This window comes from Acanthochromis polyacanthus, chromosome 13 (genome assembly GCF_021347895.1).
Source record: "Acanthochromis polyacanthus isolate Apoly-LR-REF ecotype Palm Island chromosome 13, KAUST_Apoly_ChrSc, whole genome shotgun sequence".
In the NCBI taxonomy this organism is placed as follows: domain Eukaryota; kingdom Metazoa; phylum Chordata; class Actinopteri; family Pomacentridae; genus Acanthochromis; species Acanthochromis polyacanthus.
The window spans coordinates 6,679,024-6,706,498 of NC_067125.1; the positions used below are offsets into that span (position 1 = coordinate 6,679,024).

Sequence of the window (27,475 nt, forward strand, 5' to 3'; positions counted from 1 at the left end):
TTGTACACAGGATGCATCACATCACACTGGGGAAAGGGCTTTGTTTCTTTTTGTGTTACTGACTGTAACACTAATGCCTCCCACTGATGCAGAGAAATAACATCAGTTACAGACTGCTTAATGCTGAGAATATATCCTGAATGGTGTTACAGCATCTGACAGTGAAGCTGGAATACTTGCATGTAGTTACAGATTTGTAATGTTCTGTTATTGTTCAGACAGTGTTGGAGAGATGTTACAGCTCTGAATGTCGTGTCGTCCACTTTTAGTAAATGCATCTGTGTTACTCTACAAACTGAATGAAGTTGGGGGAACAAATCCACATCAAATATGACTTGAAATGATTTTTTTTCTGCTTCAGACCTTGTCTGACTAAATAGTTTATCATATGCTTTTATTTGCAGCCAGTTTTATGCATCATATTAAACTGTATAAGATCTGTAAATTAAGGACTTGTGAAATTTCTAGAAGTCCAAGGAGGGGGTTGCATGATGAGCAGGGGTGTGTTTGTGTGAGAGGAGCTGGGCTGGGTTTCTGTATCAGCAGCTATTTAACAGATGCTGACTCTGAGGATCATCAGTCAGTCATGGGTCGTCCTGGGATTCAGACGTGGACATGGGCACTGTGTGCCTTCTGGATGTGTGTGAGCCGAGCACTGGCTGGGCCGTAAGTTTATCTTTACTGTCTGAGGAAATAGCATAATTTGTTTAGTTTTTATTGAATGAATTTTTTAACTTAATCACATGAATACTGAGCTGAGGTTTCTTCCACATCAGAGTGAGAGTAACAGCTGTATATGTGTGAATCTGTGTGTCTGTAGGCAGTACATGGTGACGTTTCCTGCAGTCCTTGAAGCTGGAGTTCAGACCAAACTGTGTGCAAGTCTCATGCAGCCCAGCGAGACTCTGCTCATGACCGTCACTTTGATGTCGGAACGTGAGAACACAACTCTTTTCCAGCGGACGTCCAGCGCAGACTTTCATGAATGCTCTCAGTTTACGGTCAGCTCCTAACATTGGTTTTGATTTATGTGCTCATTTTCAAAAACAGTCTTTGAAAATGTCTTCATTCAAATCCAAAATTTATTCAGTTGGAGAATATTTTGGGGATTTTATAACATTTAATGCCAATATATTGATACTACTTTAATACAAAGAAAACAGCCGTGATTTTTTTGCTTTGCTATTGACTCTGTTGACTGTTGTTTAAATGATCTTTCTGTCTCAGACTCCTGCAGTGCTCAAGGAGGAGGTGCAGAATGTGGAGGTGAAGGTACAAGGCGACACGTTTAACTCAAGAGAGGTCAAGAAAGTCTTGATCAAAGCCTATAAACCAATGACATTCGTCCAGACGGATAAACCAATCTACCTCCCAGGACAAACAGGTAACAGCAGGAAGCAGGAAGGAGGAACATTTTGTTAAAGAATGCAACACGGATAACAAAGGGAATCGTAGTAGTAAATTATATTCCTTCTAACCTTCTGTGATTTGCTGAGATGTAAAAATGTGATGTAATCTCTTTGAATTTCTTTCAGTGCATTTCAGAGTGGTCACACTGGACACCAAGTTTAGAAATTTTGATCAGCTGGTGAGTGACTGAACCGTTGCTGTTTTAGAGCTCATTTACTAAGTGTTTGTGATAACGGAGCTGTTCATCATTTGTTCAACTCTGCTAGCTGGAAAACGTACATCAGCTGGCAGAGTTGAAGAGAAGTTATGCTGTTAAGTGACTGACATGGGAGATCAACGTAGATGTGCACTTTAATCTGAGCGGCGTTAGGTCTGCAATCAATCACCTGTTGGTCATTCCACCTCACTTCACCAAATGTCCCATGCCTGACCATCTTCAATTTAACAGATTTTTGTGTGCATTTACATCATGTAACTCGTTTGTATAATTCTATCAAAGCAGGGTTGTGTCTTTGAAGACCAGATGTTCAATTTCAGGACTCAAGCTACATATTTCTGAAGTTATGGCACCCCATCATCTTTAAGACTTTCAAACTCACAAAATTACAACACCTGTAGCCAAACATTTCACACATTTTACTTAGTAACATAGATATCCTCAGATAAGTAATCAGACAAATGTGAAATGGTAAGGCATGAACTTTTCTTAAAGTTGGTGAACTGAGGTGGATCAATAGTAGCCTACAACCAGAGCCTCTTCAGGTCAGCATTGACTGCACTGAAGCTGAAACAAAGGAAACTGTCTCACACAAACTCATTAAGACGCTGAATGATGAGAAAAAGATCAACTCTTCTGTCTTTTGACAAATCTCTGTCTGTCCTTTTTGTTTTTATTTGCAGTACAACATCATTGAGATCGAGGTAAGAAAACCATTTCTGCTCTCATTCTGCATGTTGACCTCATGCATTCTGTGTGATCAACTAAAATAAGTGCTTAGTTCAACAGCTGTGAGACGTGGATGTTGATTCTAATGTCAATATTTCACAGTTAGCAAGGACTCCTGTCACTGTTGAATATCCATTACATACTGGACTAGATTTTTTTACAGTTTGTCTTTCAGCTGTAAAGTGTCCATATTCTGCGTTGGGGTTTTCTCTCTTTCAGTGTGTTATGTAGCTGGTTTTCATTCATGTTAAAGTCTGCAAACTCCAGAATAGTCCAGAATACAGACCACATTAAAAGTTATTCTCTCCTGCAGAAAACACTTTTCTTTAGCTGTCTGAAACACCTTATTTGAATTTCAGTCTTTTCCTGTGTTACTTATTGACATCATCATGTAACACGTTAGCATAACGCCTGCCTAGTGGCTAGTCTGGCCCTCAAAGAACAAACTGCTTCCATGCAGTCCATCATCATTTCTTCATTTCCACTGCTTCTGTTAGAGCTACATCTCTGCCTACACTCAGAAATCTGGAGTTACTAACAAGCGTTACCTCATGTCAGTTGAGCCGGCTGACCAATCAGAGGAGACAAGGTTTTTCATGAGGGAGGCTTTACAGAGACGGGAGCTAAAAGGAAGTGTTTCAGACAGAGGCTGAGAAGACGAGCTGCAGCATGTCCACTATGAGTAAAGTATTGTGTGTGTTTGAACATTATAACATGGAAACATACACTAGTAGACCCTCAAATGTAATTTTGAAACTACAAATGAGCATCATATGGGTTCTCTATTGTAAATGTGTGGAATAACAACAGTGAGTTAATTCAACCTGTGTGTTACAATTCATTCTTGACTTTGGAAAAGCTTCCTGACTTAAAAGTTTAGTTTAGTTGAAATTCAGCCTTGCTGTCTCATCTGCACTTCTTTAGAAAGAGAAATCGACAGCAACAGCTTTGTATTTTCATCTGTATTCACAACTTCCCTGTTTGTGTCATATATGCCTGTTGCTTCTCATTGATTTCACTGAACAGGATCCTCATAAGAACAGGATTGGACAGTGGCTGAATGAAGCATCTGATGGTAAAATACTGCAGCTTTCTTACTCCTTGAACTCTGAGGCCCGTGAAGGATCCTACCAAGTCATCGTGTCCATTGGTGAAGATAAAATACGTCACACCTTCAAAGTGGAGAAGTATGGTACGTTTGGGATATGGTTTATAGGTGCCAGTTGTGTCCACTTATAATGAAGTACAAATGCTAACTTGAATGTTTTGTCCCCAGTTTTACCTAAATTTGACATAACACTAAATGTAAGTGAGGAAATAAGTGTTGGGGATCAAGAAATCAATGCTACAGCATGTGCAAAGTAAGTAAAAGGCTTTTTATGACAAAGAGAATCTAAAGGCCCAGTTTGAGACGTGAATAAATGATTAAGTGTTTCTTTTTTGTTTCATTAGTTACACGTTTAGACAGCCTGTGCCAGGATATGTCACAGTTCAGATGTGCCGACCTCTTAATCGGTATCTTTCTCGTCCTGGCCTCGAGGATGTAGAATTAACTCCTCCCTGTCACAAAGAGACAAAGCAGGTACAGTTTCTTTTCTTTTTTTCCTTATAATAAATATTTTAATTTAATTTTAAGATTACAGGTACAAACATGAGAACATAACAAAACATTTCCCTCACAGACATCAAAGTATTAAGGATGAAACATAGACACGTGCAAACATGCAGATGGCATACAACACAGGCGCAGAAGTCATTGTGCAAAGTAATACCTCAAGGGGCATCAGATACATTGACCAGGTAGTGGTGAGCTAAAAGTGGAGGTGCTCAGATATTTCAATCCATGCTAGTCCATATAGACCCCTCTGTAGAGCCTGGGCCCCGTCCTTGCCCATATAGCCCAGAAAAGGCTTCCACATATTGAAGAATTTAAATGGATTGTCTTTCAGCCAGAAGCTTTTTGCTTCAAGAGGGGCAGGTACAGTTTCTATTATTACAGTCTCCTCTTTCTGCTAAAGCAACGAGCACATAAAGCGGAAGCTATGTCAATTCATCATTCTGTACAAGTATCTGTACTAAACTCACCATTTAACATCACCTGTAATACGTATACTCTACAACTAATAAATTAGTGTCCAAGTCAGTCTTTGTTCCACCTACATAAATGACTTCTAACTTTATCTTCATCCAGAAACTCAGTCAGCACACTTGAGGAGATGACAAAAATGATATCACACAGACACTAACAGACCTGAGCAGACCGTCATGCATTTTCATAGGAAAGACTTACCCAGAAGAACATGAAGCAATCTGTTGAATTCTCCCACAGAGCTCTATGTTCCTCATAGTGACATGCATGATGACCCACAATCCCCCATTTAGCCGTCTAGCAAATGTCAGAGACTTGAAGGTCCTGGGTCCAAATCTCAGTCTGGGATCTTTCTCTGTGGAGTTTCCATGTTCTCCCTGTGACTGTGTGGGTTTTTACCGAGTGTTCTGACTTCCTTCCACAGTCCAAAGGCATGCTGAGGTTAATTAGTGATTCTAAATTGTCCGTAGGTGTGAATGTGTTTGTTTGTCTCTGTGTGTAGCTCTGTGATAGACTGGTGACCTGTCCAGGGTGAACTCTGCCTTCACTCTAAGTCAGCTGGGATAGACTCCAGCCCCCTGCTGCCCTACAGAGGTTATAACGGTGTATAGATCATGGTTGGATGGATGGATTATATTCCATGACCTCCATGTCACTCCATCTGATAGCTGAAAGTTTGCAGCTCTGATCTCTGACATAAATCCTGTATATTATTTTGTATCTTTGTGTTTTTTTCCTAATATGTAGGCAGACAACAGCGGCTGTGCCACTTTTTCCTTCAACATGTCAACTTTCACTAAAATTGCCGGAAAGGCATTAGAAGATGTGCTTGATGTCACTGCTGAAGTGGAAGAGGAGGGAACAGGCTAGTATTATTATTATTGTAATAGATTATTTTATTTAATCGATCACATTTCTAATCTGAAAGGAGAGTTACTGTTTCAAGACAATATTATGTAATTCAACAATCAGGCATTCAGTGTTGTAACATGGAGGCTTTTCATTTTCAGGTATTTTTCACTTCCAAAAGAGCAGAAAAAAGATTTCATATGTTATTGGAAGGCTGTCTTTCTTTGACACACCCAAGATTTTTGAGCCAGGATCAGTTGTGGAAGGAAAAGTAAGTGAAAGATGTTGTCTTGTGTTTTTCTGCATCATGTACTGCACAAAGCAGCCTAAACCATGTGCATTCTCAGTGATACAACTTTGTGCTTTCAACAGGTTAAAGCAGTTTACTTCAATAATACACCCATTCCTGACATGCCGGTGTACCTGTTTGAGGGTGAATCGTGGTCGTCGCGGCGACTGCAGAATCTCACCACTGACAGCAGTGGTGTTGCCAACTTCTCATTAAGCACAGAGAACTTAAATGGGGATATTCGCCTCCATGTGAGTAAAAAGTGGTACTGCACCCTAAAAAATGACGTTTCAGCAAAGAGAAATAAATGCAACAGTTATCATTTTATTTAAGACAAGTTTTAATAAAATTCTGTTCAACCAACAGACTACATTGAGTTTAGGGGTTAGCTTTTCTTCTGCAATCAAAAGTATTTTTAATTTAATGAATGTCAGCGTTATCAAAGGTTTTTAAGTTGACACATGAACAAAGTAGCTTCAAATAAGTTTCCATGTTATTTCAAAGAATTGTTAGTGTTTTTAGTGTATTGATTACCATAATAATGATCACATGTTGATGAGCATTTAAATAACTGAGTGGCTCCAAATAGACTTTGTTCAGTAGTGTTTTGATTTTCAATACTTTTTTTTTTTTACATTTTAGCACTTTTATGAAATGAATGAATTCATCAACAAGATTTTTGTTTTTGTACTACTTGTTTTTATTCTCATGTCACATTTTAAAATATTTGTGAAAACTTTGCTTTGGTTGAATTTAATTGCAAAAGACACAATGTTGAGTTATCAGGTTATCAAGCCAGTTTCATTAAAGCTACCTCAATCTGAATTCAGGTTTAAATGAACAGAAGCAGAAATTTGAGTTTAAATTCTACACAATATAGCAGCTGATGCAATTACCAAAAAATTCACATCATCCCAACTGATCAAAACAGTGTTTGAAAGCTAAAAGGTTTGTCTAGTCAGTAAAATACTGTTTTTATCTTGCAATGATGCATTTAATTAAGTGATCAGAATACATCCCTTCTACTTGTTTTTTTAGTCTGAAAGCTGCCATGAAAGTAACAACACAGACTAAAAACTAACTGTAGAATGATCTCTTAGTAGACTGCAACTGTTCAAGATGCTACCATTGTAACTAGTGACCATATTTAAACTGTTTGTTTTCTTTATCTCCCTTTTCCTCCACAAACAACCACTAACAATATTTCTTTCTTCCAATGTAGATAAGCAGCTCACCAACACTGGAGTACGTCCCATATAAAACTCCTTTCTATGAGTCTGGATCTCACACGCTGTCTATAGCCCGACCTCCATCTCTTGACACTAAAACAGTCAGCTACCTGAAGGTGAAGGCGAATGATGAAACACTTGCCTGTGATGCAGAGGCGGACATCACCATCCAGTACGTTGTAGTGGGAGAACGCCAGGACACTGTGGATGTCATGTATCTGGTGAGTTGGTTATCAACTTGTCACCGGTTCTCTCTTCCAGAGACAATGAACAGTTTGAAGATGTTTTTAACAAATGCTTTAATTTCATTTATTGACACGTAACTTTAATGAAGATATCCATTGAATTTAACTTTCATATGATCAGTGGGACTATTTTAGTGTGGAACAGGTTTATTTCTAACCTTTACCAGGACCTGCCAGCATGAAGCCTGGTTGAAGGCTGAGCAGAATGTGGTCCGGACCAGGTTTGGTCTGCAGCATAAGTTTAGCATTGTGATCTAGTCAGGTTAAAACAGAGACGCCTCGTGACGCAGAAAACTCCGGTTTTATGCTCAACATACCTGGCTTAGTAGAATGCCTACGTCCCTCAGCTGTTCTTAAAAAGTGTCCTGATATGTGTGCAGGGCTGCAGCTCCTACAGACACAAATGAGTTTACGGCTACATATTAGCACAACAAAACAACATGTAGTAACAGGATGAGAATAAAAAGTTTGTAAATCGGGTGACACGTCAGCAGATAGGCTACCCGTTGCAACAAAGTATCAAACACAGGCCTAAATAACTTCCTAAATGCGGGATAACAAGATATGGACTAGAACAGCGTCGTATTTTGTGGGAACGAAGTAATATTTCGTGTGCACGTTATAACTATGTCATGGCCACAATTTATTTATTTTTTTACCATGTCATCAGAGAGGCTCCATAATTTTGTACTGATGCAGCATTATTTTTTTTATGTTTGCATAAGGTAGAAAATAAAGAAAATGAGATTTTGCATAACATCCTACTGTTGGGGATTTTCTTTAATCTTAATTTCATATCGTGAGTATTTCGTATCGTGAGCCCTGTTTCGTATCGTTTCGTGAGTTGACCATTTCGTTACACCCTAGTCACACAGAATACAGACTAGAGTGAACAGGACAACTAAACCTTCAAATGGGTGGGCAGAATAATTACACCAATACAGAGTTAACCAGAATGAAGGGTCTAACCCACGGAAGGTACTACCTATGCAGGAGAGCAAAAATATAAGAATACTACAAGGGAATACTATGGCAGGAAATCTACGCTACGTAGAAACAAGAATCTGAGGTGCTCTGCTAAACGGGGCGGCTAAACAACCCTAGGAATATCCTAGCAAGAAGATACAACAACTACAAGTACTAAGCAAGGAATACAAAAACAAACAGGAGCTGTACAAAGCGGCATAGCAGTACACGACTATACCAAGTACGCAGAAGCAAATACAATAATCCAAATCTAACAATACACAACAGAACTACCAGCGTGGCTCGGGATTGGGGACTTAGTTGACAGGTAACCGAGTGGGAAACTGGGGAAGTCGTTGGCAGGTGCAGACATCGGTGGTGGTGTGGCACTGAGTGGAGCAGAAGGTGGCGCATGGTGGCCACAACTAGGTGAGGCGTGAATGGTCTGAGACGGGGAAGGATCTAGGAGACAGAGTGGCAATGGATTGATGTAGGCTGGTAAAGGAGCACAGAACAAGAGTTAGCTGAAGAATAAATCACAAGGAGCTGAATTGAACAGACAGCAGAACAAATGGTTGCTTGCTCACAGTCCGGCAATGAGTTGAGGACTGCTTTTATGGCCGAGGGAGTAGATTGCCGAGGCACTCCCACCTGCTCAGTCCAGATCAGCTGATTGCAATTCAGAACACCTGCCGCCTCCTGCTCCAGCTGCACCTGCCAGTTAGATTCAGGAAGGGAAGGGAAGAGTACTGCCACTATCTACAGGTGCGGGTGTAACACAGCCTTACAAACCAGTACAAACATGATGGATTCGTTAGCAGACTACTGGAAATATCAGAAACGTTCACAGCACAAGAGTGTCGCATTTCTGTTATGAAACGGTCTCTGTAGTTGAAAAATGATTGTTTACGTACTCTGACATTTAGTACTGTTTGTTTTTGTGCCACATTTTAGTCTTGTCTCATTTTTCTATCTTTAATGTTGATATCATATCGGTACTTGGAGGCCAAAGCCATCTTTTCGTACGGTTGCCATGGTTACAGGTGTTATTCTCATCTATCGTGAGCTTAGTGGAAAATGCTCAGTGTCCAAATTCCTCTGCAATGATAGAGCAGACAGATTTTCCTCAGCAGATCCATTTGTTATTTAAAAAGTCTGAACCGCTCTGTCACTGTGTCTGTTAGCTTAGCATTAGCATTACTGCAGCTACATGCTCTCTCCACTGAAGTGCAACACCTGATGTCACAGATGATTCATTTTCTTGTTCACTGAAGTCCTTTTTAGTGCCTGGTCTTAGCAGCATGAAAGATATCCGGCTGAAGATATCGTAAATATTTCATCCTCATCAGTTTTGCTCATACAGCCATGGCCATAAGTTTGGACACAGCATGACTTACTATGTCTGTTTTGATGTCTATTACAGAACATAACTAATATTTTTTGACAGCACCAATTTAATTAGTCAACAAATCAACAAGGGATATAATATTATCAATAAATTCCAACAATTGGAACAACTTTGTTCCCAAAACATAATATTAGAAGAAAATAACAAAAAAAATGCAGTATTTTCACAACCGAATTTGATGAGAATAACAAAATGACACCAAACTCGTTTGATGGTTTTTTTAAATATGAAACTTAATGTAGTTCTCAGGAGTTGTGTACTGTATTGTAAGTGACAATTTTGTGGTATTTTCTAAGATTCACAAGCGTCATGGTACTTGTGTCCAAACTTATGGCCATGGCTGTAGACTGAAACACATGACACAAACTGGCTTGAGACAAACTCCGGACTGTTTCATGTGCACAATCTCTCAGATTTAATAATTTAATGATCGAGCTGGTTAAAGAAATAATACGTTTAGTGAAACCAACAACCTCAGACAGATCAAGTTAATACCTGATCAATGGACAGAAATGAAGATGTTACCAGTCCATTCCTCATTCTATGTGTCATTTTCTCTCAGGTCTTGTCCAGAGGAGCCATCGTCAGTCAAGGACATAAACAGGTTGAATTGAAAAATAAACAAGGTGTGTAAAGATTGGCTTGAAATTCCAAATCTTTGACCTGTTAAACTGATTTATGGAAGCAATTGTGGAAGATGACTGTTCAAAGTAAAGTGATGTGTAATATTTGGCTTTCTGTTCCAGTGGATGAGGGTGAGGTGTCCTTTAAGTTGCTGGTGTCTCCAGAGATGGCTCCAGAGGTCCAGATTGTGGCTTTTGTTGTCCTCCCCAGTGAGAATGTGATCGCCAACAGTGCCGACTTCTCCACTGAGAAATGCTTCAGTCACAAGGTCAGTGTGGCACCGACAGCACTGATGAGATTTAGGTATAAACACAAAGTTGATTTTAGCTGGTGATACAGAAGATTAATATCTTACCATTTATTGTCTGTTGAAGTACAAATACTTTCATTCAATTTTGAAGTTTAACTGTTGGAGCTAAATTTCATAATTTTTGATATTTATGCAGTTCCTTTCACTACTAAAATCCACAACGAGTATCCTGACTCCGGGCTGGTTGGGACTGTATGAAGTGCAACTGAGACAGCATCCTCTATAGATCTGTTCATCTGATACACAAACTAATGTCTGTCCAGATCTGTAGGGATGCTCTCTTGATATGCGCAAACACCATCTTCTCAAAGCACTCCATAATGACCTGGGTGATGGTGACTGGGCGGTAGTCATTGAGGGTTGTAGTGGCAGACTTTTTGGGCACAGGAACGATAATGGTCGATTTGAAACAGGTGGGGACTGCAGGTTATTGTAGGAGAGGTTAATGATCATTATGAACACTCAGGGAGCTGGTCAGCACAGGTCGTCAGTAGGCAGCCTGCCAACATTGCTGTTGGATGTACCAGAGAAGTAAGCAGAACATTTGACCACGCTCTCTGTAGCAGTTTGTCTGTTGAACTATGTACTGACCAATAATCTGCCCTGAAGACGCAGAGCTCAACTAGTGTGTTGTTGCATGCATAAAAGTTAGAACTTATGGCAACATCATTAGTTTACATCTGTACTAATAAAGTGTGACTGGTTTGATGTGTTGTGTGTGTGTCAGGTGTCGCTGGAGTTTTCACCGTCCTCAGCTGTCCCAGGAGAGGACATCAACATGCAGTTGATGGCAAACCCAAACTCTCTGTGTGGTGTGAGCGCCATCGACCAGAGTGTCCTCATCAAAGAGCCAGGGAAGACTCTGAATGCAGAAAAGGTAACTGCTGGTGTTCACCACAGATAAGACAAATGAGCCCCTTTCAGACATGCACTCCTTCCTGATGACATCATCTGAACTTGTTGGCCTCATGTCTGAATAAGCACTTCGCTCACTTTTCCTTCAAGGTGTCAATTCATTAATTACTCATAATTCTAAATAAACTTTGACATGGAGACAGGATGGATCAGAGTCGAACAATAAATCACACTGTGTTCTTTTCTTCACCTCAGGGAGGTGAGCTGGCACAAAGGCACAGTTTATCAGCTGCAGTTCAGTTATTATTGCTGTTATTAGTGTATTTTATGTATCGTACATCACTTGATGTTCTTGTCCAATCTTGTATGTATAACAAATGTCAGTTTATATCTTTGAAACTTTTTTCTTTTTCAGATATTTAGCTTGTTGCCTGTCAGGAAGGCAACCTTTATCCCATATCAGGTTAAAGACGCCACAGAATGCCTGCATGTGAGACCAAAAAGATCCATTTTTCCCTTTCCTGGTCAGGATACAGACGATGCTCACACTGTGTTTGAGGTAATATACAATACGAACGATAGATAGATAGATAGATAGATAGATAGATAGATAGATAGAAGCCATCATTACATGTGACAGTTGAAGTTGTTGAACCTGTAATGAACTTTCTGTTGATGTTTCTGTTTTGTTGGATTGTCTAGAATGTAGGACTGAAGGTGGCAACAAACTTGCTCATTGAAATACCTTCATGCCTCCAGTACAGAGGAAGAGAATACCATCATAACCGCTTTGGTGACTTTTTTTTGTTACTTGTTTTGATCCGTCCAGTGCCACATGCTTCATAGTTACTGAACTTAAAATGTGCTTTCTGGTCTCTGTTTCTGGTAAAAATGTTTCCTTGTTTCTGTTCAGGTATTGTTTCAAGGAGGCGAGGCTCTTCAGCACCCATACTGGAAGCAGCACGTGGAAAAGTTGCTGCTCCTTCTTCTCCTGATGCTGCACCAATAGAAACAGTTCGCACCTTCTTTCCTGAGACTTGGATTTGGGGCCTAGTGGAAGTTGGGTGAGCTTGAAATGAGGCAAAGTCAGAGCACCTTTGAGTACATTCATGGTCCCATATGCACTTCCAGCTTTCTCATTGAAGACATAAATGTAATGAAGGTAATTTTGGTCAGCCACTGAGACGTTGACTTTTAAGGATGTCTGTGATACTTTGGGAAACGTATAAAATATTCTAGAAATGGTTGCATATGGGAAAAGGTCTTTGTGCATCATGTTCAGAATTCTAGTATTTCTTCATATATGAGAATTATTGCCCGAATTTCTTCAACAACATGGAATTGTACTACTTTCTGAAAACACAGCAGGATATTCTCAGGGCACAGTAATTCACCGTTAGATTTTAACAAATCTGTTTTTTATAAGGATGCTTCACCATCTGACTAAATGTGTTTATGTGTATCTGCTGATCCAGATCATCTGGAAAGAAGAACGTGTCCCTCACTGTCCCAGACACCATCACCACCTGGGAGACAGACACTTTCTGTTTGTCTCCTCATGGTTTTGGTTTGGCTCCTCGTAAACAAATCCCCGTCTTCCAGCCCTTCTTCCTGGAGTTCACGCTGCCCTACTGCATCATCCGGGGGGAGTGGTTTGAACTGAAGGCAACTGTTTTCAACTACCTGTCAAGCTGCATCATGGTAACAAATCATTTATTTTGGTCTGAATGTTTTTGGCAAACGCTCATGAAGACACATGATGATAGAGTGTGTTAGCATACTGTCAGTGCCAGTGTTAGCATACTGCTAATTAGCATCACACACAAAGCACAGCAGTTAGCTTAGCAAGTATGTGTTTGTCATTAACTGAAGTGAGCGGCAAACTGACTCAAACATGAAAAGCCAGAGGATCACCCAAGTTCCAGATGAACCAGTGGTGAAAATACATTTATGTACCAACTTTCATGTAAAATCATCCAATATTTAATGCCATTTGTGATTCATTTTTCAATTGTGATTCACCAATACTTATATACTGTCAGAGCTTCTGTCCTTCCAGAGGAATGAGAAAATTCTGAAAAGAATAATGATACAGAAAGTTCCAGCCGGCAAGTTAACAGGGTACAAGTCTGTAAATCTGAATGCATGTTTCTGCAGTGTGAAGTTAATTATGTCTTCCAGCATATCAATCCACTATACGGACATGTTAACATCGTAGATGGGATAGGAGGAGTCTTTAAAGTACACAATGACTTTAACACTCAATGACTGTGGTGATGTTCTACATTTATGCTGTGACTTAAGTTTGATTTATTGTATTATAGAAGTGTTTAGTAATATATTGTTGTGTTTGTTGAACAGCTCAAAGTCACACCAGCACTCTCCTCAGATTACACCCTCACCCTCCTCCCTGGTTATGAGTACACTTTCTGTCTGTGTGGCAATGAGCGCAATACCTTCAGGTGGATCATGAACCCCACAACCTTAGGTGAGTCTCAGCCTTTAATCCACCCTGGTGTGAAGGTTTAAAAGAGTTTGGGTGGAAGAACTGCTGCCTCTCTTTTCCCAGCACATCTCTTTCTCATTTCTGTGAAATCAGTGAGATTCGTCTAAGCTACAAAATGTGTTGATACTGGAGTAATTTCCAGCGCTGATCTTGTTTAGGAGCTGTGAATGTGACTGTGAAAGCTGAGGCCGTGACATCTCCTGATTATTGTAACAATGAGACAGTGAGCGTCCCAGACAGAGGTCGCATCGACACCGTCTCTAAATTTCTCATAGTAAAGGTTGGTACCATGTAAATCAAATGATATATATATATATATATATATATATATATCTTTATATTTCAACATTTTGTCTTACATGTTCAGGGGATTTAATAAGGTTTGCTTTTACTCATAAAATTGACGGAATCTCATCATAAACATTATGTCCCTTTGTCAGGCCCAGGGAGTTGAGAAGACAGATACGTATAACTGGCTGCTCTGCACCAACGGTCAGTATGATTTACTGCAGACATGAGTGGGGGGGGACCTGCAGCAAAGGGCCATGGGCTGGACTCCAACCTATGACTACTGAGTCGGGGGACTGTAGCTCCTGTTTATGGGTCACCCACTGGCCCATCAAATACTTAGAGAAAAGAGACCCAAGTGCTAGAAGTCTGAAGACGTCTACGTCTACTACTAGACGTCTATTCTCTGATAGAATAAGTGATGATGCCTAGAGACCTCTCACTTTGTTGGCGTCTAATTATCAGTATGGCTGTTTACAATTCATGATCCATTGGACATTGCTTTATAATTGACTTGGATAATTGTCTCTGTCTTTACACAGGAAGAGCTATCACAGAGGAAATAGAGCTACAACTCCCTGAACATGTGATTGAAGGATCTGCCCGCGCTTTAGTATCAGTCCTGGGTAAACTGAATTCATTTGACCTTGTTTAAGCCAACCAATCTATAACAAGTTAAACAGGCTCCTTGAAGCTGTTCCTGGAAAAATCCAACAGAAATATACCATTTTTCGCAAACTGATGTTTCCTTAGAGGCAAAAATAAGACTCAGAATGAACAGCAGGATATTATATAATCTTATGATGTGGTTTACACAACAGGACACAAAAAATAGCTAAGAATATTATTCCAAACTTTACACTAATGCCTTTAAATAGTTTTTTTCTCATTTTTTTTCTGGCCGCACTTTTTTGTCTTATTTTCTAAAACATATTAGTTAGAATACACTTTGTTGTTTTCCATATTTACCTTTGAATAAATGTTCCCAGTTCATAAAAATGTAGCCTGCCTTAGCCCGTACTGTGCCCTCTTGAAGGCGCTACAGATGCATTAAAGCGAGCACAAACAGACTTAAAAACAGCTTCTTTCCGAGTCATCACCACCTTGAATGCTCACATGTCCCATGTCCAACACCCAGGCAACAATATAATGTAAAATGTGCAGTATACACCACTACCTCATTCACTTTGCTATTTATATTCAACTGTTATTTAAAATATATATTTGGAAATAGACTGCTTTGCACTATTAGATTTTCTTGCACTGAAAAGGAGAAGCTTTCCGTTATACACTGTATAATGACAATAAAACATATTCTATTTCATTCTATTCTAAAGAGGCAGAAATTAAAAATGTTTTTTATCAGATTAATTGATTAATCAAAAAAAATAATTGACTAATTAATCCATTATTAAAATAATCGTTTGTTGTAGCCCGACTCTGAATACATGGATTACTCTAATCCATTTCAAATCACAGACTGGGTTAGTTTTATCTGCTGTGTCTGAGTGATTTGGCGTTTTTGTACAGGTGACATCCTCGGCCGGGCCCTGAAGAACATAGATGGTCTTCTGAGAATGCCTTATGGATGTGGAGAACAGAACATGGCGCTCCTGGCCCCTAACATCTACATCCTTCAGTACCTAGAAAACACAAAGCAGCTGACTCCAGCCATCAGAGAGAAGGCTTCCAACTTCCTGACCAGTGGTGAGTCGGACAGTTAAAGCATTCAGGACAGTCAAATCTACCATGTGACAGTCCTATAACAGCGCTCATGATTCCAGTTAATGGCTACAGATGGTTCCAATCACTGCATTTCTTATTTGTGTTTGTTGAATGTCATTCCTCCTTGCTCTCCATTCATATCTTTTTGCTTTTCTTTTGTCAGTCAATGGCCCCAAATTGCCACCAATTTTTCTTTACATCCACGGACAACAAAAACAAATCAGCTCAGAACCTACACTTATCAAAAATTCTGCTAATCTGACAATGTGTGTCGGTAATGTCCTAATTAGAGTGTTTCTCTTGTCACACAGGCTACCAGAGACAGCTAAACTACAAACATCAGGATGGTGCATACAGCACATTTGGTGCAGGAACAGGAAACACTTGGTGAGAAAACTGCTGATCAGTCATCCATTACATTACACAGACAGACAGACAGACAGACAGACAGACAGACAGACAGACAGACACAAACACACACACACACACACACACACACACACACACACACACACTCCTGATGCTCTGTTTCATATTTACATAGTACCTCGGAAACAAAAACAATTATACCAGTAGGAGAGACTGTGATAGTGACTAGTGATACAAAAGATAAACAATTGGTACAATAATTTGAAATAAGAAAAGTCATGCACCTAGTGGTGTTGACATAGATGTCACTGATTGTGATGAGCAGTCGTGACAGATCTACAGTGTGTTACTTGAATGAATGTATTCAGTTACATCCAAACACTACTGGTATTGCTAAAACTGCATGAAGTAGCTGAACTTACAACCTTAAGTATAACTTGTGTTCATTACTCAAGGGATATGAGTCTGTATGTGTATTTGTAACTTTATGTTTTTCCTTAGGCTGACTGCTTTTGTGGTGAGATCTTTTGCCAAAGCTAAATCATTCATCTACATTGATCCCACAACGATTGAACAGTCCAGGAAGTGGCTGGAATCAAAGCAACAAGAAAATGGGTGTTTTGAACAGTCAGGAAAACTTTTCAATAACAGAATGAAGGTAAGATGATGGTTGCTGTCGAGTTTGTACAGAACAGAAATGGTCATTTTCACAGAGGAACATCTTGCTGTAGAAGAACCTGAATCAGCTCCGATTTCATTCATGGATCTACAGTAAATAACACCAGCCTGGATCACAATTACAATGTGCAGGCAGTGATTTTCAGCATGAGCTGATTCCCTCTCAAGGTGTCTGTGTAGATAGATGTTCAGTCCTCCAGGTCATCATGGTGATCCTAAGTGCTTCAGTAGAAGGCAACTGGACTTCATTTAGGTTCTTGAAGACATTTTACCTCCCATCCAAGATGGTTCCTCGGTTCTAACCAGTGTATTTACAGAGGGACAGACCATCTGTGAAGTCATCTGTAGGTTTTCTGAGCAGCTGCTTTTAAGCTCAGTGTGGTGATTGCAGATGTTGCCGTCTTAGCAGTGCCTGACTCCTCATAACTCCGGGATAATTCAAGTATGAGCAACTATGTGGCGTGTGAGTGGACCTGAGGTGTTCATACAAATGTCTATGAACTATGGACTGTCCAATGACTGCACCCCTTTATTGTACATATTTTTGAGAATTATTTCAAAATAAATGGGTGAGTTCTGAACAATCAAGCCTCTGTACTGTTGTGAAGAATGGGGAACATAAGCGAATGAGGTCAAAACACTTTTTGAACCCGGCTGTAAAATGTTTATACTGCTGTCAAAGTGGAGTAAACCTCCCCAAGTGGACATTTAGGAAAATGCAGATTTTGGTACATTTCATTTTTCAGCCCCAGAAGTTGCAGCTTGGATCTGATTCAGTGGTGGGGAGTCCCAGATATTTCTTGTCACGCTCCGCTCACAAAAGTTCAGGCTTGTAATGATCTGAAACCCAAAATTCATCCAGTTACCTTCTACTGAAGCAGTCAAGTTAGATTTTGCAGGTTTCAGCTCTGTCAACACGACTTCTTTTTTTCTTTTTTGTTTTTGTCTGCATTTATTCTCATTGTTTAACTCCACAGAAGGGTGTCGACATTTTATGAGATTAATGCATTTTTAGTCTTGCAGCCAATTATTTTAATATTTAGTGTATGCGTGTGACCATCACCAGCCCTCCCTGAGATTCTAATATCCTTTATTAGAATTCGCTATTCAGAGCCAGGGAGGGCAGTGCTACATCTCAGTGATGTGCAGGGGAAACAAAGGGTGGACAGGACAAAACAGGACGGACAGGGATAGGAGCTAGCAATCGGTGCTATTACAACTGAAGAGTGTCAGGTGCTGTGTTATTCTCGACTATTCTCAAGGCAGGGCCAAGCTGACAGAGTCAACACGACTTCTGACTGAGCATGCAACAGCTTTGTAGGACTCGCAAAGTTGTTGCAAGTCTCTATCATCTGTGAAACCAACTACCGCTCTTTGCAATATGCATTAAACAGTGTTCAATATGACTCTTGGGATTAAGTCCTTGAAATCAGCAAATACACTGATGACAAAGTCTGCACGATGTTCTCTGTACAGGGCGGTGTGTCTGATGAGGTGACTCTCAGTGCATATGTCACTGCTGCCTTCTTGGAAATGAATGTGTCTGCAAAGGTGAGTAGTCTAGAGGTACAGGTCATCTGTTGGAAAACAACACAGGTAACATTATTTTTTCAATCATTTATTCAGCAAAAAATATCAGTAGATGCAGCATTTGTGTTTCAGTGGCCTCAACAGCTCGTATTGCCCCCTTAAACATAAATAACTTTGTACAGATGTCCGCTGCAGGCTCGTTGACATTTTTGACACCTCTCAGACAAAATCCCTTCAGGTCCAAGATGCTTGAGAGTTTTCTGACTAGTTTCAAATGTCCTCGCAACAATCCGGTGAAGTGTTTTATTTTGTACTGGCCCATTTCAGAAGTCACTTCTTCTGCAAGCTGCCCAGTCCCCGTTAGTGTAGTGCTGTCACCATCATCCATTGGAGCTCTTTGCCAAAAGTTTCCTGGAATATCAGATTTAGTTACCATAGTAATCAAACACAAAGTCAGCACTTTAATTCACCCCTTCTCTGCCCTCAAAGATTGAATTAAGTTTCCTTTTAATCCGTTAAAGAATCCTGTGGTGAAGAAGAGCCTGTCATGTCTCAAGGAGTCCATCGGTAATTTGAGCAACACCTACACCACAGCTCTGATGGCGTACGTCTTCACCCTGGCAGGAGACATGGAGACCCGTGGTCTCCTTCTGGATCACCTTGACAAGGTTGCAATCAAAGAAGGTAAATTATCCTCATGCAGGAAATCTTTCAGGCTTTGTTCCTGTGACTGGAACTTACTCTGTGTGTGTTTGTGGATGGTTGTTTTTAGGGGGTTTCCTGCACTGGTCTCAGAGATCAGCAGAAACATCAGCCTCTCTGTCTGTGGAGATCAGCTCCTATGTGCTGATGGCCAAACTCAGCGCCTCCCCGACTAATGAAGATCTGGGCTACGCCTCGGGCATCGTGAGGTGGTTGACGAGGCAGCAGAACTATTACGGAGGCTTCTCCTCCACACAGGTACTGCACAGCTTGGATGGCCAAAAGCAGGACTTTGATGTGTACAGAGTCTGAGACAATGAACAACAATGAAAACCATGTTTATTCACCTGTCAGAGACCAGTTGAAACCCTGAATGGAAACGTTGCTGGCCTGTCTTGTGGTGTCCAACTAGCTCCAAAATGCCAAGTATTCTTGAGAAACTTCCTTTTTTAATGTAGCTCTCAGTTGATTTAGTGATCTTTTACACATTTTACGTTATGAAATGGTAGCTTTGTCTCAGTCTAGAAACTAATACTCTCATCCTTCTATTAATCAGAAATTGTATTGGTTTGACAGAACAGCGGAGTTACCTCATCTTTTCTACTTGATGCATCCAATATGAGACTTGCTCTTATTGTCAGAGAAAGTAGAGGGGAAGACAGGGAACCAGACAGGACATGTGCAAGAGTTGACAATCTGGAAGAGTGAGTTGGAGCCAGGTTTTTATTGTGTGTGTGGTCATTTGTGGCAAGTGAGCCGGCCTCTGCTCGGGTGTTCACATTTACTGTTGATTCAGCAGCAGCTCACCGAGACCAGGAGGAGGGAAAGGAGAAGCAGAGACTGTCAGCTGATCAGGGGCTGGGGCAGGGATCCTGACACATCTACAATGTTTACATTTGTTTGAACTTACAGTGTTAATAGCAGCTGCTGATTTGTGTCTCTGTGTTGTAGGACACAGTGGTGGCTCTTCAGGCTCTGGCTCTCTACGCCACTCTGGTGTTCAGTCCTCAGGGTTCAAGCACAGTGAAAGTCCAGTCTCCCAGTGAACAGCTGACGTTTAACGTGAATCAGGACAACAGACTGCTCTACCAGGAGAGAATCCTGCAGGACGTGACTGGAAAGTTCAGCCTGGAGGTGGAGGGCACCGCATGTGTTTCAGTGCAGGTCAGTGAACAGTAGACTCACATAGCCAAACCAATCTCCACAGCACTAGGTCAGTGCTGGAGAATGGACTGACTGAACCTCATTATCATTCTGCTCTGGCTAGTTTGTGTCAAATAGTGGGACGTGTCCCCCTGGGAGGGTGCAGAGGCATGGCAAGAGGTGTGTGTGCAATTAGGAAAATATCCATCTACGTGGAACTAATTTGCTGAAATAATAAAAATCCTGCTCAAGTTCGGGTACCGATAAAAGATTGTCGACAAATACATTTTTTTTAATCGGGCCTGAAGTAACTTATGAGGGGTCAAGTCAGGGTTTTTCCATGATTCTGAGTTGATTGTTAGCATTTCTATTTCACCACAAACACTCCATTGTGGAAAAAGGCCACACTCACTTTTACATTTACATACAGTGCCTTGTGAAAGTATTCGGCCCCCTTGAACTTTTCAACCTTTCGCCACATTTCAGGCTTCAAACATAAAGATATAAAATTTTAATTTTTTGTCAAGAATCAACAACAAGTAGAACACAATCGTGAAGTGGAACGAAATTTATTGGATATTTTAAACTTTTATAACAAATAAAAACCTGAAAAGTGGGGTGTGCAATATTATGCGGCCCCCTTGCATTAATACTTTGTAGCGCCACCTTTTGCTGCAATTACAGCTGCAAGTCTCTTGGGGTATGTCTCTATCAGTTGTGCACATCGAGAGACTGAAATTCTTGCCCATTCTTCCTTGTAAAACAGCTCGAGCTCAGTGAGGTTGGATGGAGAGCGTTTGTGAACAGCAGTCTTCAGCTCTGCCCACAGATTCTCGATTGGATTCAGGTCTGGACTTTGACTTGGCCATTCTAACACCTGGATACGTTTATTTGTGAACCATTCCATTGTAGATTTGGCTTTATGTTTTGGATCATTGTCCTGTTGGAAGATAAATCTCCGTCCCAGTCTCAGGTCTTTTGCAGACTCCAACAGGTTTTCTTCCAGAATGCTCCTGTATTTGGCTCCATTCATCTTCCCATCAATTTTAACCATCTTCCCTGTCCCTGCTGAAGAAAAGCAGGCCCAAACCATGAGGCTGCCACCACCATGTTTGACAGTGGGGATGGTGTGTTCAGGGTGATGAGCTGTGTTGCTTTTACGCCAAACATATCGTTTTGCATTGTGGCCAAAAAGTTCAATTTTGGTTTCATCTGACCAGAGCACCTTCTTCCACATGTTTGGTGTGTCTCCCAGGTGGCTTGTGGCAAACTTCAAATGAGACTTTTTATGGATATCTTTGAGAAATGGCTTTCTTCTTGCCACTCTTCCATAAAGGCCAGATTTGTGCAGTGTACGACTGATTGTTGTCCTATGGAAAGACTCTCCCACCTCAGCTGTAGATCTCTGCAGTTCATCCAGAGTGATCATGGGCCTCTTGGCTGCATCTCTGAACAGTCTTCTCCTTGTTCCAGGTGAAAGTTTAGAGGGACGGCCGGGTCTTGGTAGATTTGCAGTGGTCTGATACTCCTTCCATTTCAATATGATTGCTTGCACAGTGCTCCTTGAGAGGTTTAAAGCTTGGGAAATCTTTTTGTATCCAAATCTGGCTTTAAACTTCTCCACAACAGTATCTTGGACCTGCCTGGTGTGTTCCTTGGTCTTCATGATGCTCTCTGCACTTTAAACAGAACCCTGAGACTATCACAGAGCAGGTGCATTTATACGGAGACTTGATTACACACAGGTGGATTCTATTTATCATCATCAGTCATTTAGGACAACATTGGATCATTCAGAGATCCTCACTGAACTTCTGGAGTGAGTTTGCTGCACTGAAAGTAAAGGGGCCGAATAATATTGCACACCTCACTTTTCAGTTTTTTATTTGTTAAAAAAGTATAAAATATCCAATAAATTTCATTCCACTTCACAATTGTGTCCCAATTGTTGTTGATTCTTGACAAAAAATTAAAATTTTATATCTTTATGTTTGAAGCCTGAAATGTGGCGAAAGGTTGAAAAGTTCAAGGGGGCCGAATACTTTCGCAAGGCACTGTTCAAAGTAGCTTTTATTTCACATGCTTACTTACAGTTTTTTCTCATTCACAATGCCAGAGGCTTCAAGAGTCATTGTCTATGTCTTCTTCAGACTCAACAACATCATGACTGTAGTTTCTACATGTAATGCCTGAGATGCACGTGACCCCATTCTTCTTGCAGCTGCACCACTGGTTGCTGCAGTCTCCATGACAATTACAGCTTGTGAACTTCAGTTGCTCCTCAGGAACCAGAGTCAAAGAACAAAGCAGGCCAACCTTACAGCGTTGTAATTCATTAATGAATGGCCTTTATAACTTTCTACATATTCTAGACATATCCACATGTTGTTGTATCGACACTAAACTGTGACTCAAGCAACTATTTTCACTCCTTAATTAAATCGCTGGATGCAAGATAAATTTTCTAACGTACTAATTTACATCAAGCTTTTAAGTTGCTGACATTATTTGGTGGATTCTGTTGATCTAAGATGTTGGTCATTCCACCAGTTTAATATTGTGTGAAATTTCAAATCAGATTTCTGCCTTAAAAATTCAAATCGAGGTAATTTAATGAAATTGGCTTGATAATTTATTGTTCTTCACATTCAGGTTGTTTCTTTTTTTAATCCAGAATTTTTTTTTCAGTGTACAAGTGACTGTTACTGTGGGTTTTTTGTTTTTCAAAATAAAAGCCCTGACTGCTATTCTTGTTTCTGCTAGCAGCAAAGATACATTTTCTAAATATTGATGCTGAAGAATCCCCACTGAACTTTACACCTCTGCTTCTCTGCTTGATGCTTTTGTTCACTTCTCACAAATCTCAAACCTTTCTTGGTTTCCTGCCTCCCAGATTTCTCTTCTCTACAACATCCCACCTCCTGCTCAGTCCAGTAATTTCAGTGTGGAGGCTACAACAGAGGTCAACTCCACTGGGGTCAGACCCAAGTTCATTCTGAAGCTCAAAGTCCAGTAAGTAGTCAAGAAACAGGATGCAGATGAGATGGAGGAATTCAGTATCCACCAGTGAGCACCAGTTGGTGGATTAAAAAGCCTCTTTTCATACAGTCCATCAGGTAGCATCACATTCTTGTGGTTCCATTACAGATACAACGGAAAGGAGAGCAGTACAAACATGGTGATCCTGGACATCCAAGTACTCTCTGGATTTGTCCCAGACTCAGAGTCTTTGAAAAAGGTGAGCTCTCACAGTGACTTTCACCTAAATAAAATTGTGGTGAGAATGTGGCATTTATGCTGACAGTGATGATGAGAATAAGAATATCATCTCCTCACAGCTCAAAGATGCCGTGCTGGTGGACCGTGTTGAACAAAAGAATGGTGGCGTTCAGGTGTACATTAGAGAGGTGGGAGAAATCCACAGTGGAGAAATCTACATGATGCTCTTTGAACTTGGTGCTGATTGTGTTGTCTGTTTTTTCTGTCCTCTTCAGTTAGCACAGAGCACACCCGTCTCCTACACCTTGGAGCTCAGAGAGGACATCCCAGTGCAGAATCTGAAGCCTGCTGTGGTCAAGATCTATGACTACTATCAGCCAAGTAAAACCGGCATTCCTAAACCACATTGAAATGTTTTGAACACATAGGCAATCTTTTACTAATACTTTTTCTTTTCCTCAGGTGACCATGCTGAGACAGAATATGCCTATCATCAGAAAGGTAACAAACTGAAATCACATCACAACATTTCTTCAAAAATGTGGAACAATGCATCATTTTTTTTCCTCAATGTTAAACTCATGTCTTTAGTTAACACTAAGAAATCTGCCTAACATGCATGCACTGCATTTTAAAAATCAATTTAAATTTTTAAAATTGAGTTCAAGCAAAGAACTAAGGTCATTCTTGAGTGAGTTATTTATTGTTACTTTCTATTCTTTTCTCTGCAGCTTGAGGAGAGACGTGGGATCAGTCCTGAGGTCATCACTGAATCCAGTACGATGTTAAAACCAGCATTTCATTAAAGATTCAATTTCAGTACATTGGATATCTCATTAACATGTACAAACAGTGTAACGTAATTGACTGTTAGTATTCTGTCACAAACCCCACACAGCGTTGTAACTGCTGTTGGTGTTCAACATGAACTTCAAGCATCAAGAAAAGACACAAATAAATAAATAAATAAATAAACAAAATCATCTGATCACTGTTTCTCCACCACTTCATCTGCCAGTACAGTTTGACAATTTTACAGTTCTTTCCTTGCTTGTGTATTTTATCCACCAGCCAGAAACAAAGTTATGCAACCAAACTTGCGCTGTAGAGTTTCAATATGCTCCATCAATAAATATAAGAGAACCACTTCCATTGGCAGCCATACATGCCCACAACATTATACTACCACCATCATGCTTCACTGATGAGCTGATATGCTTTGGATGAAGAGCACTTTCTTCCCTTCTCCAGACTCGTCTCTTCCCATTATTCTGGTACAAGTTGATCTTCATCTCATCTGATCATAGGATGTTGTTCTACAACTACACAGGTTCTTCTAGACGTTTTTTTTTTTTGACAAAGTCTAATCTGGCCTTCATGTTTTTGAGGCTCATCAATGGTTTACACCTTTTGGTCAATCCTCTGTATTCACTCTGGAGAAGTCTTAGTTGTTGACTGAGACAGATATGCCAACTTCCTGGAGGTGTTCTTGATCTGGTCAACTGTTGTGAGGAGGTTTTTCTTGACCAGGAAAAGGTTTCTTCTGTCATCCCTACACTGGTTTTGCATGGTCTTCCAGGTCTTTTGGTATTGCCTAGCTCACCAGAGTGTTTCTCCTTTTTAAGAATGTACCAAACAGTTGATTTGGCCACACCTAATGTTTTTACTATCTCTGATGTTTTGGGGGTTTTTTCAGCCTAATTTTCAGCCGAGGAGAACAGATTTTTTGGGGAATTCCAGACCAGACTGTCAACCAAGTAGGCCTACCCCCTCATGGGACTACAGCTTGAACGCTTTATATAAAATTCAACATTGATTTATTTTCAGATCAGCCACCTAGCAATAGAAAAGCAGTCTTTCGAGTTTTCGTTTTTGCCGTGTAGAACTGGAATCATGGCGCTTTTTTGAGTGAGAACCTGGTTACAAAGATCCTGGAAGACTTCATCAGGGAAAAAGTGCCCCATGTCAAAAATGTTTTTTTTATTTAATTTTATTCAATTTAGTTATTTTTATTTGTAAATGTGTGTTTGTTTGTTTTTATGTCCGGATGGGGTCCATGACCTGACATATCACTTCCCCCATTGGGTCCAATTTTTCCTGTGGGGCCCACGTTTTGGATCCCACAGGCACAAGCATTGCAATCAATAGAAAATGTTCTCCTGATATGCCTCGTGTGATTTTTTTGAAAAAAAAAAAAGGACCCCATGGAGTCAGATTTTTCACAAAGTGTGTGTCGGACAGCTTCCCGAGTGGTCATTAGTGGGTACTGCAGTGTGCAAATCTGCACCAGTGGAGTCCTTAATGGAGATTGTGTGTATGTGTGTGTGACAAAAAAACTTCATATTTCATAAAGATTTATGTATTTTCAAGTGATGAAACTCAAACATTATTGAATTACTTTGCCTAAAATCAATTCGGGAATTCATTTAATCACTAAAGCATCCTGTCAAAGCAGTCAATTCTTTTTATTTGCAGGATTGTCACAACCTGGCTCAAAGGAAGGACAAAAGATGGAGATGACTCATGACATGGGAAGTCAGGTCATCAGTAGTGGGTGCAGTGAATGGATGTGTGATTATGCGTATGAGAGAACAAAATAGCTCAAAACAAATCAGACAAACCAGATCACAGGGAAACCAAGAGGAAATAGAGGATGAGCACCATTTCCAGCTAAAACACCAGTTTATATAGGAGCCAACCCAGGTGTCAGCCATCATGTCCAATGAGCCACTCTCCCAGCTCCTAGCAACCAGCAACCAGCTGAACAGGAACAGGTCCTCATGTATTAGCCACAAAACAGATCACACAAACCATTATATCATATCAAACAGTCCGTTCCATTTGATAACCAACCCATGTAATCCATCACCATTTTCATTTTCCAATCATTGCCCGCCTGCCTGCCTCCCCAAAACCTGGTCACCAGCAGTAAATTCATGCCTCTCTGCTCTACGGTCAAACAACCATTTCATTTTCTTCTGGGAGACTTGTAGATTTTGTTTTGCGAATTCTCCCGCCTCACAGTCTATGCCTGAAACCATTGACATAAGTTATCAAATTCTGTGGAGGGTCTGTCAGCTTCCACTGATCACACACCACAGACAAAGGACCACGGACAGTATGTGCAAAAACGAGTTCATTGGGACCAAATCCTGTACCTTCTTGAACAACCCCTCTAGCTGCCAACAACAACCACGGCGAACCCTCCTCCCAGTCTGCCTTCAACTCTGTGCAGTAAGCACGCAGCAACGATTTTAAATGCTGATGAAAGCGTTCAAGAGCACGGTACTCTGAGGCCATGTTGTGCTGTACTCGGAGTTGTTGTAGAACTTGTTTAAACAACCGAGATGTAAAATTTGATCCCTGATCAGTCTGTATTATTTTGGGGATCCCAAACACAGAAATGAACTGTCTGAAGGCCTTGACTACAGATTTTGCTGTTATGGTACGTAGTGGATAAGCAACCGGATAGCGAGTTGACTGAGACATTATCGTTAACATGTAAGAGCAACCTGATTTTGTTCAGGGCAGAGGGCCCACGCAGTCAATGATAAAATGCTCGAAGGGGCTGACTCACTGCAGATATTGGATACAAAGGAGCAGGTTTTATAGTTTGACTAGGTTTGCCTGTAACCTGACAAGTGTGACACGTCTTTATAAATCCAGAGACATGTTTCAAACGGGGCCAGAAAAAATGCTGAAGCACCTGAAAATATGTTTTCTTCATGCCCATATGACCCGTAACGTTATCATGAGCCATCTGAATAACTGACGTCCTAAATTTTGATGGCAGCACAATTTGCACAACAGGATCACTAGCGAATGCATCTCCATAAGGAGTCCACATCCTGAGCAAGAGGTCATCCTGAAGAAAATATCCCTGCTTGGCTTTTCTAACCTCAGACATGGGCAAAGCCAGACTATACAAGTCCTTCAGAGATGGGTCCTCCCTTTGCTCTTTCATCAACTCTGAACGAGAAACACAAAGATCAGCTGGCAATGAAAATGCAAACTGTTTGAACTCACAAGTCTTGTCTGAATCCACATCATTAACAGTACAAGCAGCAGTCATAGCATGAGTTACAGCACAGACTG

At 40.6% G+C, this 27,475-nt stretch overlaps 1 protein-coding gene across 1 annotated transcript; it reads left to right on the top strand.

Annotated features, from left to right (window-relative positions):
• Positions 1-514: 514 nt before the first annotated feature.
• Positions 515-24,257, top strand: LOC110945545 (alpha-2-macroglobulin-like). The gene is made up of 36 exons (XM_051957549.1): positions 515-666; positions 821-1,001; positions 1,228-1,384; positions 1,536-1,588; positions 2,311-2,331; positions 3,383-3,548; positions 3,633-3,717; positions 3,809-3,938; positions 5,193-5,310; positions 5,456-5,565; positions 5,667-5,834; positions 6,806-7,033; positions 9,994-10,057; positions 10,178-10,323; positions 11,093-11,242; positions 11,636-11,779; positions 11,923-12,013; positions 12,134-12,284; positions 12,696-12,921; positions 13,582-13,708; positions 13,885-14,006; positions 14,167-14,222; positions 14,561-14,640; positions 15,545-15,721; positions 16,051-16,126; positions 16,610-16,766; positions 18,263-18,337; positions 18,838-19,000; positions 19,089-19,276; positions 19,970-20,182; positions 23,055-23,173; positions 23,309-23,399; positions 23,500-23,568; positions 23,656-23,761; positions 23,843-23,881; positions 24,112-24,257. Exons 1-36 carry the CDS (start codon positions 587-589, stop codon positions 24,114-24,116), a joined length of 4,332 nt encoding a protein of 1,443 aa, XP_051813509.1. The 5' UTR covers positions 515-586; the 3' UTR covers positions 24,117-24,257.
• The last annotated feature ends 3,218 nt before the right edge of the window (positions 24,258-27,475 follow it).